Raw genomic sequence first — 15,671 nt, 5'->3', positions numbered from 1 at the left:
GTCCATTTCAACTCATTCATGCCTAGAAAACTGATCTTTATGTGCTACATTTCATTTTTGACAACTTCCAATTTTCCTAGATCCACACTTTGTACATTCCATGTTCTAAGTACTAATGGATGCTTGCATCTGTTTCTCCTCATACTGAATTGTGCCCTATCAGAAAATGAAGGTCCCGAAAGCTTTACTCCATTTCCATTAGCATGGACAACTCTATTTTGAGGAGGCAGCTCTTCCCCAAATGTAGGCTGAGTACCTTCCAACCTGAAGGATGTATCTTCCAGCACTATATTTGATAACATTCTGCTGCTATTCATAATATTAGGATACTAAGAATTATTGTGGACAATGATGAGTAGTTTAAGCAAAAGTGTTTTTTACACAGAAAATTCATAAAATCATGTTCTCATAAGACACTTAGTGCTAAATTTATGTGCATAATTACTTCATTTGAGAACAATACTGAAGAGGCTTACAGCTAGGCTGGTAAGAGAGCTATTTAGTGATGTTGTTGTTGTTGTTGTTGTTGTCAAGTGCCGTTGAGTCGATTCCGACCCATAGTGACCCTGTATAGGGTTTCCAAGGAGCAGCTGGTGAGTTTGAGCCACCAACCTTGCAGTTCAAACAGCTCTGCAGTCTGATGCATTAATCCACAGTACCACACCAGGACTTATAATCAAGGTACTAAGCATATCTGATCTATGATTATAAACCTTGTTGTTTTTAAATGCTGTCAAGTTGGTTCCAACTCTTAGCGACCCTATATAGGGTTTCTGAGGAGCAGTTGGTAAGTTTTAACCCCTAGCCTTGCAGTTAGCAGTCCAGCGCTTATCCTACAGTGCAAAACCAGAACTTAGATTACATTAATTCAAAGAAAAAATACAAGTTTGAAAACGATATGTATCATTAGATTGTTGTAGCTGTTATGTGCCGTTGAGTCAGTTCTGACCCATAGTAACCTTGTACAGGATTTCTGAGGAGGAGCTGGGGAGCTTGAACTACCGACCTAGTGTTTTCACATCATGAACTTCAATGTTTTCACATCTTGAACTTCCAAAGAGATTTGACCCAAGCAAAGTTTCCAGGAGGCATCTGAAGGTCTCTTATCCAAGGAGAATACCACATTTAAACTTAAAAGACAACAATATTCACTAAAATGTGTTAAATATATGCAATTCTGATCAATTAAACTGAGAATTATTTTGCTTAATCATTAGCTGGTTGTGGTTGCTGTTATGTGCTGTGGAGTCATTAGGTTACTACTAGATTAAGTACTCAACCTATTAAGTAAGAGGTTAAAAAAGATGTTCCACTGCTTTCCTGCTTCCATGGCTTAGTTTTATAGCATGCTTTCGTCAAAAAGAAGTGTTTACCATCTCCCACTGTCTAAATTCTAATCACTGCAGAAACCACTTCTCTTTTAACATTCCTATTCCACTCAACCAGATTTCTTCCTTTCAAGATTCATAGCAGCTGATTTGTACGACGATTGTAATATTTGCTACTATTTGCTACCATCTGCTCTGCATTTTGGATCCTTCTCATCTTTGTGACTCCTGCAGCACCTAGTAAAGTACCTCTTTGCCTGGAGAAGATGATTCAAAAAATATATGCTGAATCAAAAGAAAAGGAGACACATAAACCGTTAACACTCACGAAATGCCCTCTTGACCATCAAGTTGGTAATGCTTCTGAACAGGTAGGAGCTCTTGTTCATGTTCTTCATCTGATGTGCCGTCAAAATCCTGCTCATTTATCAAGGGTCTCATTACGTCCATATCTTGTAAAAAGAAAAATAAAGTACTTAATGATTGTTTTTTAAAAATTGGAATATATCTGATATAAATGAATTCAGAAGCATTATAAAATATCACTTGTCTTTACTACTTCCATCTTAAATTAATCCATTTTTAAAACCCTGTGTTTCAGTATATTTAAAAAAGAAATAACTAAGCTTGTTGTGTTGTGTTGTGTTGTGTTGTGTTGTGAAGTGCCGTCGAGTTGGTGCCGACCCATAGTGACGCTGCATAGGGTTTCCAAGGAGCAGTTGGTGAGCTTGAACTGCCGACCTTGCAGTTAAACGGCTTTACAGTCTGACGCATTAAACCACAGTGCCACACCAGGACTCTGGTGGTTATTCTTTTGGCCTAGCCAATGTAAAGTAAAAAGCATATGTAATGCAAACTATTTTCTAGGCATTTCCTGAAATTTTAAGTTTGTGGTAATCATGGTCTCTTAGCAATGCAAAACAGAAATTCAAGAGTGGTCTCATTTGTGCTTTACATTCACTCCTTAGAAATCCTATAGAGGGTTGCTAAGAGTCAGAACTGACTCAACAGCACTTAACAACAATCATACGTACAGAGATGAAAAAGTTAAGGCAGCTACCTTTATCCCTGTGCCAACAGTAACTCAGCACTTAAATCTTTTCATAAAATTAAAGCAATGTTTAAGACACTAGAAGATTCTTAAAAATAGTCTCCTTTGAAGTTATTTAAATATTCTTCCTCAAATAATGTAACTAACATGTGGAACATAAAATTTGAGATCTAATAAATTATGATAAATTCTAAATTCCTGGAACTCAAATTAAAGAGCATCTCCCATAAGAAATATTCCCTAACTTTTGTTCTTTTTCAAACCCTTTAAAACCATGAGGACATTCTCCAGATAGTCTTCAGAATCATTTCCTTGTTTCGTGTTCCCCAGCATTAAAAGTGACATAGCACAATCACTGTCCTGGGATTGGGCCAGTAGCAGTTGTCAACCAATGGGACTGGGGAGGGGGTGGTGGGAAGGCATGGCATACTTCAGACCTGTGCACAGTCAAGCAGTGAAGCAGTGTTTGCTTGGTATATGGTCTACTGAAATATCTAACCACCATCTCACATGTACTCTAGAAATCTATTTACATATTGTTTGCATGAGCAGACACTACTAAATTTTACTTTAAAAAAATCTTGTAAAACCATCTTTATTAGTTTTACTAGTTTGGTTTCAAAACATGTTATTATTTTCATTCGTAACACATTCCACTGCCCTTGATCACTCTTGAGTTCACTTGGTGTTTTGAGGGTTTGTTTTTTTAAAAAATGTTTTATTGTGAATTATGTGATAGTTTACATGGGAGAACATTAGTTTTACATTCATCCTATCATATATATCGTTTCATTGCATTGGTTACAATCCCCTGCATGCATCATCAACCAACCAAAGAGTATATCCTGCAAGCCTGCCCCTGGTCATCAGCACACAGTCCCTCTCCTTCTCTGGGTCTAAAGTCTCCAGCTGCTCCATCTCTCCACGTCATCGTCTCTGCCTCCATCTTTGGCATCATTGCTTCTCTGGGTAGGGTTCCGCTCTCCCCTCTTCACCATTGATCCCATGGACCTCCGCTCCTAGACTGCAAAGTTAATCACTCCCATCCTTGCTAAAAAAAAAGTCTACCTTTACATTTTCAACCCTCACAATCAGTTCTGATAAAAATTATTCACTATTGTATCACAAGAGACCTACCTGCATTTCCTTTCATCAGCCCTGCCTACATAGATCGGATACTACTCAGTGGAGATTCTACCTTCCTCCACATCCTCTGGATTGAGGGTTGTTTTGCTGATAGTTTTTTAGCCAATTATTCATATTATCAGTTACTTGAATTTCTAGTATCCTTCTTCCTGGGGCTGTGCAGCATGTTCCACACAGGACTAGGTAGAGTATCTGATCTCAGTAAAGATAGCTAGCACTGCCCATCACTGCATTAACTATCAAACAATCTGTTATATGAAGTACACTGTTCAAAAGATCATACCAGCAATGGAAACATCAAGAAAACGGTAAGTTTTCTCCTAACATTAAAAAATATTAGATCTAAATGATATCTTTACTTTTAATGGCATCACAGAATTTATTTTTAATATCTTTTCCAGTAAACCTGAAAATCTGATATTGTTAAAATTATCTCTATATATTGGTTCTGTAATTCACAGAATCCAGTTTTAAAAACAGAATTATAGGGTATACTCAAATTGGCATGTTTAAGTAGCTTGAGATCAATTACTCTTAACAAATTGATATTGGTTAGTAAATGTCTTAATTTTGCTCAACATTGTAATCACCTATGGCTTTACAGAGAACAGTGGCCTCTATTCTCTTGCTTCATTATGTCTCAATTTATGTGGTCTTAGAAAGGAGCTCTGGTAGCGAATCGGGCTGCGAACCTGAAAGTCAGTGGTTCGAAACTACCAGCCACTCCGCGGGAGAAAGATGAGGCTTTCTACTCCCGTAAGGATTTACACCCTCGGAAACCCTGTACAGGGTCGCTATGGGTAGGAACCGACTCGACGGCACTTAACAACAACAACAACAGAAAGAATAAAAACTACAAAATAGCTTTCTGTCTCATCTTCTTTTTAAAACTTAAAAAATATGTATTACTCCAGGAAGCATCTCTATAATTAACCCTCAGAATGTGATACAGAAGAGTGAATTTTTAAAAGTTGAAACTTTCTTAAGGAAAAAAATAATCATCTTCTTAACAGTGTTATAAATTTGGGGAAGTGCATACTCATGTAATATTGTGATTCTACCATTAAAACAAAACTATCCAATGTGACACATCAGTAGCTAAATTATAGCAACATATGCAGTTATATCCCTAAACTTTATATAAACTTCACTTTAAAAAGAAATTTTCATTTAAGACTTTCCCTAGTCTACAGGACAGGATAGAAAAATTTTTGTGGAAAAATTTCATTATCTTTCAATCCCATCATTCTGTGAACCTATGTATTACTAAATTGTCATTTTATAAGAATAGATACAAAGGGACTGCAGAAAGTTCATGGAAAATGGAATTGAAAAATACTGAAATTTTTCCACAGTTTTTAAGCCGTCTCATATACTTGTTAAACCAAGTAAACTGAGATTAGGTAAAGCAATTAGGTTTTAGGGCTTGAATAGAATCATGTTTTAGCTTGATACTCCTGAATCTATATTAAAAAGACTCCTAAACTACAAATCTTTAGGAAAGTGATATAGTAACACAACCACAAAGTTGCATCTTTAAGTTTAATAGTCTAATTAGAAGATTCACTTAAGTGTGATTCTCTGTGGATGAGATTTATTAGTAAACAGCATCAACTGGTCATTTGTAACCATTAAAAGCTCCAGGAAATAATAAACATAAGAGGCTAAATTTTACTTTTGTTCCAAGGTTAGGCATATAGTATAGGAAAATGAATCTATACTATGTTGTATTTTTTTCCTATATTTGACTTATTGATCTTTTAGGAGAGGTATTAGTATTGGCACAGGTGAAAAACGAAGATGTCTGCGGCAGCAATCATTCACAGCCTCAAAAATTCAATACGGGGTCGCTATGAGTTGAAACCACCTAAACGGCACTTAACAATATTAGTTCTGACAATGGCCATGAGACTAAGTAGGAGGGCATTGCACGCTTGAGAACATACTACCTGTTTGAGAAACTTTACATTGTTTTAATATGGCTAAAACAGAAGTCCTGGCACGGTGCTACAGGATAAGCATGGGATGGCTAATTGCAAGGTCAGCAGTTCAAACCCAGCAGTCGCTCTTGGAAACCTTATACAGGGTCACTATGAGTCAGAATAAACTCAACAGCACTTAAAAACAACAAAACATAAGTGCATGTATATGGCAAAAGATTAAACTGGAAAGCATTGAAAGATTTTGTGAACTGTGTTTAGGAGTTGGACTTTATCTTTTATATGCTGTGAAAAAAGCCAAAGAAGGATTTAATGTTTAAATGATCAGATCTACTATCATCCTTACAGCAATGCAAAGGATCAATCAGAAGAATAGGCAGCACTAAAACCATAGAGATCAATTAGAAGTCGGTTACGAATCGGGCTGCGAACCTTAAGGTCAGCGGTTCGAAACTACCAGCCGCTCTGCGGGAGAAAGATGAGGCTTTCTACTCCCGTAAAGATTTACACCCTCGGAAACCCTGTACAGGGTCGCTATGGGTCGGAAACGACTCAACGGCACTTAACAACAACAACAACAACAGGCAAGAGAAAAAAAAGGAGTGGTTAGTTGCGGAATAGAAACAAGACTTGTTGACCAATTGCATATGAAGGTCAAAGGAGTCAAGGATGCCTCCTGGATTACTGGCATGGAGAAATTTGAATGGATGATGTTGTCACTAAGAAAGAAAATACAAGGAGGCAGTGTCAATAATCCATACCACAAATTTAAAGGTATAGGTTAAATCCTACTCCTGGAATCCTGGTGTGGTGCTGTAAGATAAGTACTCGACCATAAAGTCAGTTTGAATTGCAAGGTCTGTGGTCCAAGTTCACAAGCCGCTCCCCGGAAACCCTATACAGGGCCGCTATGAGTTGGAACTGACTTGTCGGCACTCTGGTAGTGTAGTGGTTCTGAATTGGGCTGCGAGCCACAAGGTCAGCAGTTCAAAACTACCAGCTGTTCCATGGGAGAAAGATGAGGCTTTCTGCTCCCGTAAAGATTTACAGACTCGGAAACCCTGTACAGGGTCGCTATGAGTCGGAACCCACTCCACGGCACATAACAACAAGAACAATAAAGTTAAATCTCAGCCTTAGTAGTTCTGTGAACCTGAGCTAGTCACTTGACCTCAGTTTATCCATAGTAAACTGGTTCTCCTTCCTTAGTGATCTCTATTCTCTTGCCTCCAGCCTTCACACATGCTATTCCCTTTTGAATCCCACTGTCTTCCTACTCTCACTTCTTTCCTCCTAACTTCATCCAACTACTGTATTTCCTATTCATCCTTCAAGTCTTAGTTTAATCCCCCCTTCTTCCAGATTCATTTGCCACCCACAAGTCTGAATTATGTGTATCTTTACTAGATGTTCTTATAGCATTCTACAATCAGTAACCAATTGCCATCAATTGACTCCAACCCATGGTAACTCCATATGTGCCAGAGTACAACTGTATTCCATAGGAATGGCTAATTGTTCAGAAGTAGATCAACACACCTTTCTTCCTTAGAGTCTCTGGGTGGACTCAAATCTCAAAACTTTTGATTAGCAGCCAAGCATGTTAGCCATTTGCACCACATGGGAACACTGCATAATAACCCCTCCATGATACCAGTCGCTACTCAGAAACCCTACACAGGGTCATTATGAGTAGGAACTGACTTGACAACACTTAACAATAACAAATTATAGTGTTTAAAACACTGTATGAAGGTAAATCAAAAAGTATTGCTATTGGAGTTCCAGTTTACTCATGCATGGATTTATTCCACATAAAACATATTTAAACATGTCTCTGTTATCAGCAGATAGCTGCAAACAGCTAAGTAATACACTAGTCTTATTCTCATTTGGGCACCTTCCAGAAAAAAGGTCCAATCAAAAAGTGGTTTCCAAGGGGATCCATTGGGCCAGTTAAATTCAAGGTAGAGAGGTTACATCAGATGGCTATACTGTCTTTTGGGACTCCACAGGAGTTATCTTGAAAGAGTGTCTATAAGGACAATGGATGCTCATGGAGGCCAATATTATTACGTTAAATAAGTTTTAAGAAAACTAAAAATTGTATTGGTGAGAAAAAAATGCTAGATGGTTAAGCTGAGCAAATTTTTTCCATCATAATTCACCCACTCATTCTTTGAGGTTAACAAAGGCAGTCCTATGAGAATGTCCATCCATCCTACAGCCCTGATATTGCCCTTTCAGACTTATTTTTGTTCCCCAAACTCAAAGAACACAGAAAAAGAACACAATTTGAGTACCTCGATGATGCCAAAACTGCCATTTGACATAGTGTACATAAAAGAGCTCAGAATTATTTGGAGAAGGGGGTTAGAGAGATGGAACCACCACCTTCAGAAGTATATCGACCTAGATGAAGAAAATGCTGAGAAACGGCTGCTTCACAGGTTGGTAATTTTGTTTAATGAAGGTTTCTATGATTGTGTAGAAATACTTTTAGACTGTGATCTCTGATAGGTAACAGGGATAATGTCTTATTTGTTCACTAGTGTATCCTTAAGTATTTGCAAAACAGCTGCTGTTGTTGTTAAGTGCCATTGAGTCCTTGTATAGGGTTTCTGAGGAGCAGCTAGTGGGTTTGAACCACCAACCTGACAGTTCAAACTGACCTTGCAGTCCAGTACTTACCCTATAGCACCACACCAGAATTCCACTACTCAATAAATAAAGAAAAAGCATATTAAGGGAAAAAAATCTAAGTTCGATTATATATGTTAATAGGGTCTTGGTGTGGCACCATATGATAAACCCTTGACTACTAACCACAGGGTTGACCATTCAAACCTACCAGCAGCTCCTCAGAACCCTATACAGCTTCACTATGAGTCGGAACTGATTGGACAGCACTTAACAACATATATTAATGAAGTCTCATTATTAGTCAGGCATCTAATGATGCTTGCTGTTGATAGGGAATGAGAAGTTCTAGAAGGTTTCTTGTACATTATTTTCACTAACTCAAAAATGAATGGTTACTATTCCCATCTTTACATCGAAATACAAGCTAACAACACTGTATTAAAAAAAAAAACTATTTATACTCTAGCTTTGTGATTTTTAGAATTTTGCTTTTGTAAAAGTTAGGTAAGTTTATTACTAACTTCTTAATTATATTTTCCAGAGAAAGAAGGAAAAAGGTACTTAGAATTCTACTGTCCAGCCATATTCTTATTAGATTCATTTTGATATATTTCCAGTTTTTTTGCACTCATACTATGACTCCACAGTTTCCCCCCACTCAATATAGGATACACTTTTGTTTGTTTTATACCAGTTTTGTAGCCATAAGCCAATACCAGATAATGATGTATAAAAGGGAAGTGCCATAGCTAATCCACTCATTTCCTGATAGTTGCATGTTTAGATTATTTCCAAATTTTCAACATGCTTAGTATTTCATTTAACATATACGTGGGCAGAAAGCGTTTGCTCCATAAACTAGTCTTACTACCTAAAAGGTTTAAACAATTTCAAGGCTTTAATAGCTTGCTCAATTAATGTGATTTTCCTATATTGTTTTTCATATTAAATCTTTGAAATCCAAAGATTTAGTATGAAAAACAAAATGTAAAAAAATCTCAGCAATATTTTGGTTACACTGGGTTAAATAAAGGAACTAGTAAAAATAGAGTCTACTCCTTTTTCTTTTTAATGTTGCCACTACAAATTTTTAGATTGCCTTTTTTGTGGCTTGCATTGTGTTCTACTGGTCAGCACTGCTCTAGTGGATTTCCATGTCTTTCAGAATGGCCTACTAGGCTGTATACAGTCTGTCCTCTGTTACCTTCTGATCTCCTCTTACTATGTTCCCTCTTGCACATGCCTCTCTAGCTACTCTCACCTCTTTGTGTGCTCACACATGCCAGGTTCTCTTCATCTTCACAGTCTTTGCATTTGGTGTTCTTGCTGCCTGGATTGCTCTGTCCCAGATACCCACATTGCCCATTCTTGCTCCTCCTTCATCCCCAATCTAAGATTACAGGCTCTTCCACCTAATCACGTATCTACCATAGTCACTATTTTACTTATTTATTGTCCATTTCCCCCAATAGAATGTGAGATTCTTGAAAGTAGAAAATTTTGTCAGTCTCAGTAATCCTTAGCATCACTAGAGGAAACTTTAAGCTAATTTATGTAATTTAAGGGACTCCTGGTGTGGCCCTGAAGTATTAGCACTGGACTTTTAACCACAAGATTGGTGGTTCAAATCCCCCAGCCACTCCTTGGAAAACCTATACAGGGTGGCTATGAGTTGGAAACAACTCAACAGCACTTAACAACAACAACAAATGGAGATCATATCTTATCTCTGCCAGTACTTTTCACATGTTGTTGTTAGGTGCCTTCAGGATATTCTGACTCATAGTCGTAGCAACGCCATAGATTGAATAGAACAACCCCATAGGGTTTTCTAAGATACACACTTTATATACTACTGTAAATGGAGTCCTGGTGTGGCACTGTAGGATAAGTAATGGACTACAAGATCATTTTGAATTACACGGTCACCAGCTATTCCTTGGAAACCCCATACATTGAGAACCAACTCAACAGCACTTAACAACAATACTACTGTAAACTGCCTAGCCCCTACCTTCTCTCCTGGTTTTCTTTACCCTGCTTTATTTTTCCCCCATATCACTTTTCATCTAATATAAGTAATAAGGGTACCTCAAAAAGTTCATGGAGAAATACCATTATCTTTTCATTCCTTTTACCCAGAAACTTTTTGAAGCCCCCTTGTATACTTTACTGATTTATTTATTATCTATTGTCTGCTTACCCTTGTTATTAAATGCCATCCAGTCAATTCCAAGTCATATCAACTCAGTATGGGGTTTCCAAGGAGCAGCTGGTGGGTTTGAACCATTGATTTTGCAGTCAGCAGTCCAGAATTTATCCTTTAGCACCACACCAGGTCTCTTATTGACCCATACACATTGACCATCAGAGTTTGTTCAGGGAGGTGTCTTAAGTGACTAAGAGAGTGCTCAGCAGGAGAAACTCAATGAGTATGTGCTGAATAAAAGAACACAAACAACTTTACAAAAAAACAAGCAAACATTAAAAACACTTTGAAAGCTTTTCTTCAGCTAATAAAATGCATATGGTCAAAGTCTTTCCCTATTATTTTCAATGGCTATGTAGCACATTGGACATATAATGCTTACCTAATCAATTTCCTTTAATCGACATTTAGTTACCAGCTTTTTGCTATTACAAATACTGAAATGATTGTTGTTTTTGTTGTCAGGTGCCATCGAGTCAGAACCAACTCATAGCGACCCCATGCACAGCAGAACGAAACAATGTCCGATCCTGGGCCAACCTCACTACCGCTGCCACACTTGACGCCATCAATGATGCCACCTGGCTGATTTTTCTCTGACCCTCCATCTTACCCAGCATGACATCCTTCTCCAGAGACTGTTCCCTCCTGACAATATGTCCAAAGTCTGAGAGACAAAGCTTAGCCATCCTGGCCTCCAAGGAGCACTCTGGCTATACTTCTTCCAAAACAGATCTATTGGTTCTTTTGGCAGTCCATGGCACTTTTAGTATTCTTCTCCAACACCACAACTCAAAGGCATCAATTCTTCTACGGTCTTCCTTATTCACTGTCCAGCTCTGGCATCCATATGAGGTTATTGAAAATACCATGGCTTGGGTCAGGCGCACCTTAGTCCTCAAGCTGACATCTCTGCTCTTCAACACTTTAAAAAGTTCCTGTGCAGCAGATTTGGCCAATGCAATACGTCATCTGATCTCTTGACTGCCACGAGTGTTGATAGTTGATCCAAGAAGAATGAAGTCCTTGACAACTTCAATCTTTTCTCCGTTGATAAGAATGTTGTTTATTGGTCCAGTGGTGAGTAATTTTGTTTTCCTGACATTGAGATGCAACCCATACCGAAGGCTGTGTTCTTTGATCTTCATCTGTAAATGTTTCAAGTCCTTTTCACTTTCAGCAAGCAAGGTTGTATCATCACTGAAATGACAGTCTCTTGATATATGTACTTGTTCACATGACTTATTTTCTAGTGAACTATTTTAAAAAGTAGAATTGCTGAACATACATATCTTTTAAAACAGATGTATTATATCCTGTTATGGAGCTGTAGGATAAGCACTGAATTGTTAACTGCAAGGTCAGTGGTTCAAACCCACCAAGTGCTCCAAAGAAATCGTATACAGGGTCATTATAAGTCAGAACCAACTTGAAGGCACTTAATAAAAACAACATCAATATTGTATAAATTGTCCATCTTCCTCCTTAATGAGAGGGGCACTAATGAAATGTAGAGTCAGATAAACCTGGGTTCAGATCTGGGCTCTGCTATTAATGAGTTAAAATTACTGTCGCTATAAAATGGGGGTAATTATAGCAGGAAGCTCACAGGATTGTACTGAGGATTCAACTAGAATAATGCATATGTAAAGCAGTCAGCACAGGGCTGAACACATAGTAATTATTCAATTAAATGTTTGTTTTTATTATCATCGTTTGAAAAATTCCGTTTCAAAGTGTCCTACACATTATTACAGAAACACCAACCTATTACTTCTAATAAAATACTTTAAAAAAGAAGCCCCATCTTTTTCTTGAAATTACATTTAATAAATCAGCATCGAATTAAAAGAATTCCTAAGCACAGTGTCTGTAACTCAGAGATAGTAATTTCACCGCCCAGATCTTTACTTTTGTTTTCCTCTTGACAGCGGAAAATCCCTGTAATCAAGAAGAGAAGAGACCAGAGAGGAACACAGGAAGGCAAACTTTGCCAAACAAGCTAGTGACAGATATTTCTTTTTTCGTTCCTGGGGTCTCAAGGGGTAAACTGAGGATTCAACTGGGTACTCAAGGGATTTGTCACATTTGTAAAGCAAAACAATGACAACTTCCTTAAAGCATCATTGGAAAAACTGGTGAGTCAAGGTGGTCTCTCGCTTGCCTTAGACGTGTGCTCGTACACACACTGCACAGCCCTACGGGCACATTTTCAAGACTTTTGCAGGCGCCGCGGGCTTTTCACCACGACCAGGCACTCTGACCAGACAACCCAGTCCTTCCAGTGGGTCGACCCCGGGAATCAACCTGCGCCTAAGCCTCAGCTCATTCCAAATTTCCCGGGGACGTTGGCTTGCTGGGCTTTAAATTAAAACCTGTGCCAGTCCCACAACCCCAAGAGCCTTGATAAATAGAAAATCACCCCCACGTCTTTCCCTATCTAGTAAAAGCAACTTCAACTCGGATGCAGGCGAGGGGCTCCAGCGTGGCATAGGTCCCGCTGCCCTACTCCGGCCCAGGGAGTCCACATCCGCCTCCCCGGCCATCGCCAAGAGCTGGGCGGCCAGAGGCCTCGGCGTATCCCGCGGACGCTCAGTCCCTGCGCCAACGTCGGCCTCGTACCCCTGCCCTCACGTAATACCAACCTAGTTCCTCGCGCCCAGCCACCTCGGCCGCCTTCGGCGCCGCCGCTTCCATCTCTCAGGAGTCTCCAGGACGCCGCCGCCCCGGTGATCGCTCTCCCGCCGCGGCAAGCCCAAGGCCTCCGGAACACGGTGGAACCAATGCCAGGCGTCCGCCTCCCAGCCTAGGCGCGCCCCACCGCGCGACACGGAGCATGCGCAATGAGGCGGCCCGGCCTTATCCCGATTTACGGGCGGGCTGCCAAGGAGGGTCAGCAGGGGTAGACTACCAGAGCTCAGCAACAGGAGGCCAAACTGAAAAAAGAGATGGCTAGCCAAAGAGGCAAGGAACAGGTCTCTACAATGACCACCTACTTGATATGGGGGTGCCCGTGGTAAACTAGAGGGAGTGACAGAATAGTGCAACAGTAGACTCTCACCACAATAATGGGATGGGGCTACGTTGTGGCGCTGTAGGGTAAGCGCCGACTGCTAACTTCAAGGTGGCGGTTCAAACCCATCAGCCGCTCTTCAGAAACCCGTTTTTGTTTTTCTTTTTCTTGTTAAGTGCTGTTGAGTCAGTTCCAACTCATAGCGAGCCTATGTGGAGTTTCCAATGAGCAGCTGTTAAGTTTGAACTGCATACCAAGTGATTCAAACCTTTCTTGCTTTCTCCTACAGCACCACACCAGGTCTCCACTATACACGGTTGCTATAAGTGGGAACAAACTGTTGTTGTTATTGTTAAGTGCGTTGAGTGGGTTCCAACCCATAGCGACCCGTGTATGTGTATAGGGTTTTCAAGGAGCAGATGGTGAGTTTGAACCACGGACCTTATAATTCAAATGACTTTTCAGTCTGATGCATTAGCCCACAGCGCCACACCAGGACTCCAGTGTAGACATGCTTTAAAAAATGGAAGAAATTAAAGGTAAAAGAGCTGAATGGAAAATTTCAAAAGGCAACTCTAGAAGACAAAGTCAAATATTGTAACAAAATGTGGAGTTAGAAAACCAAAAGGGAGAACATGCTCAGCATTTCTCAAACTGAAAGAACTAAAGAAAAAAATTTCAAATCTCAACTTGAAATATTGAAGGATTCTGTGGGCAAAATATTGAATTATGAAGAAAGCATCCAAAAAGATAGAAGTAATACACAGAATTACTGTACCAAAAAAGAAATAGTCGATGTTCAACCATTTCAAGAGGTACCGTATAACCAGGGGCCAGTAGAACTGCGGGAGGAAGTCCAAGTTGCTTTGGAGGCATTGGCACCAGGAAATGATGGAATACAAAATGAAATATTTCAACAAACTGATGTGGCACTGGAGGCACTCACTCATTTATGCCAAGAAATTTGGAAGATAGCTAACTGGCTAACTGATTAGAAGAGATCCATATTTGTGCCCATTCCAAGGAGAGGTGTCTGAATGGAATGCAGAAATCATCAGGCAATATCATTAATATCACATGAAAGTAAAATTTTGCTAAAGAAAATACAAAAACAGCTGCAAAGGTACATTGACAGAGAACTGCCAGAGGTTCAAGCTGGATTCAGAAGAGGACGTGGAGTGAGGGATATCATTGCTAACATCAAATGGATTTTATGAAATCAGAGAATATCAGAAAGATGTTTATTGACTATGCAATGGCTTTCAATAGTGTAGATCATGACAAGCTATGGACAACATTGTGGAGAATGAGTATTTCATAACACTTAGTTATGCTCATGATGAACCTGTATGTAAACCAAGAGACAGTTGTTCAAACAGAACAAGGGGACACTGAATAGTCTAAAATAAGGAAAGGTATGTATTCTTTCACCATACTTATTCAATCTGTATGCTGAGCGCATAATCTGAGAAGTTGGATTATATGAAGAATAAATCAGGATTGGAGGAAGACTCATTCAGAACAACCTCTAATATGCAGATGATATAATTTTGCTTGCTGAAAATGAAGAGGATTTATAATACTTATGAATATCAAAGACCACAGCCTTCTGTATGGATTGCACCTCAGTGTAAAGAAAACAAAAATCCTTATCACTGGACCAATAAATAACATCAAGATAAATTTAGAAAAGATTGAAGTTGTCAAAGATTTGATTTTGCTCTGATCAACCATCAATACTCATGGAAGTAGCAGTAAAGAAATCAACCAAAGTATAGCATAAGACAAATCTGTTGCACAAAACCTCTTTCAAGTGTTCTAGAGCAAAGATGCCAGTTTAAGGACTACGGTTCTCCTTACCATGGTATTTTCAATAACCTCATATGCATATGAAAGTTGGACAATGAATAAAGACCATAGAAGAACTGGTGCATTTGAGGTATTTTGTTGGAGAAGAATATTAAGTTTACTATGGACTGCCAAAAGAACAAACAAATCTGTGTTGGAAGAAGTACAGCCAGAATGCTCCTTGGAATCCAGGATAGCCAGACTTCATCTCTCATATTTTGGACATGTAATCAGGAGAGGCCAGTCCCTGGAGAAGGACATCATGCTTGGTAAAGTGGAGGGTCAGCGAAAAGGAGGAAGGCCCCCACCCCAACGATATGGATTTGCAGAGTGACAGCAGTTCAAGTGTCACAACCATTCTGAGGTTGGCACAGGATCGGGCAGTGTTTCATTCTGTTGTGCATAGGGTTGCTATGAGTCAGTACTGACTTGATGGTACCTAACATCAACAACACATAATGACTAATGATTGTTAACATTTCTTCATGTGTTT

General features: G+C 39.3%; 1 protein-coding gene across 2 annotated transcripts in view; it reads right to left on the bottom strand.

Moving 5' to 3' along the window:
• SLC36A4 (solute carrier family 36 (proton/amino acid symporter), member 4) overlaps positions 1-13,068 on the bottom strand; it is a 54,650-nt gene extending 41,582 nt beyond the window's left edge. Inside the window, exons 1-2 of one of the 2 annotated variants that reach the window (XM_006871205.1) lie at positions 12,963-13,068; positions 1,657-1,780 (exon numbers count right to left, since the gene is read on the bottom strand). In XM_006871205.1, the coding sequence (XP_006871267.1) occupies positions 1,657-1,780; positions 12,963-13,014 (176 nt within the window). In that variant the 5' untranslated portion in view covers positions 13,015-13,068. Of the gene's footprint in view, positions 1-1,656; positions 1,781-12,962 lie in introns of those variants that run through there. The other variant, XM_006871206.1, reaches the window with a different exon arrangement.
• Between the last annotated feature and the right edge of the window lie 2,603 nt (positions 13,069-15,671).

This window comes from Chrysochloris asiatica, unplaced genomic scaffold (genome assembly GCF_000296735.1).
Source record: "Chrysochloris asiatica unplaced genomic scaffold, ChrAsi1.0 scaffold00163, whole genome shotgun sequence".
In the NCBI taxonomy this organism is placed as follows: Eukaryota; Metazoa; Chordata; class Mammalia; order Afrosoricida; family Chrysochloridae; genus Chrysochloris; species Chrysochloris asiatica.
Note: the sequence above shows the minus strand (reverse complement) of the source record. Positions and strands in the feature narration are given on the sequence as shown.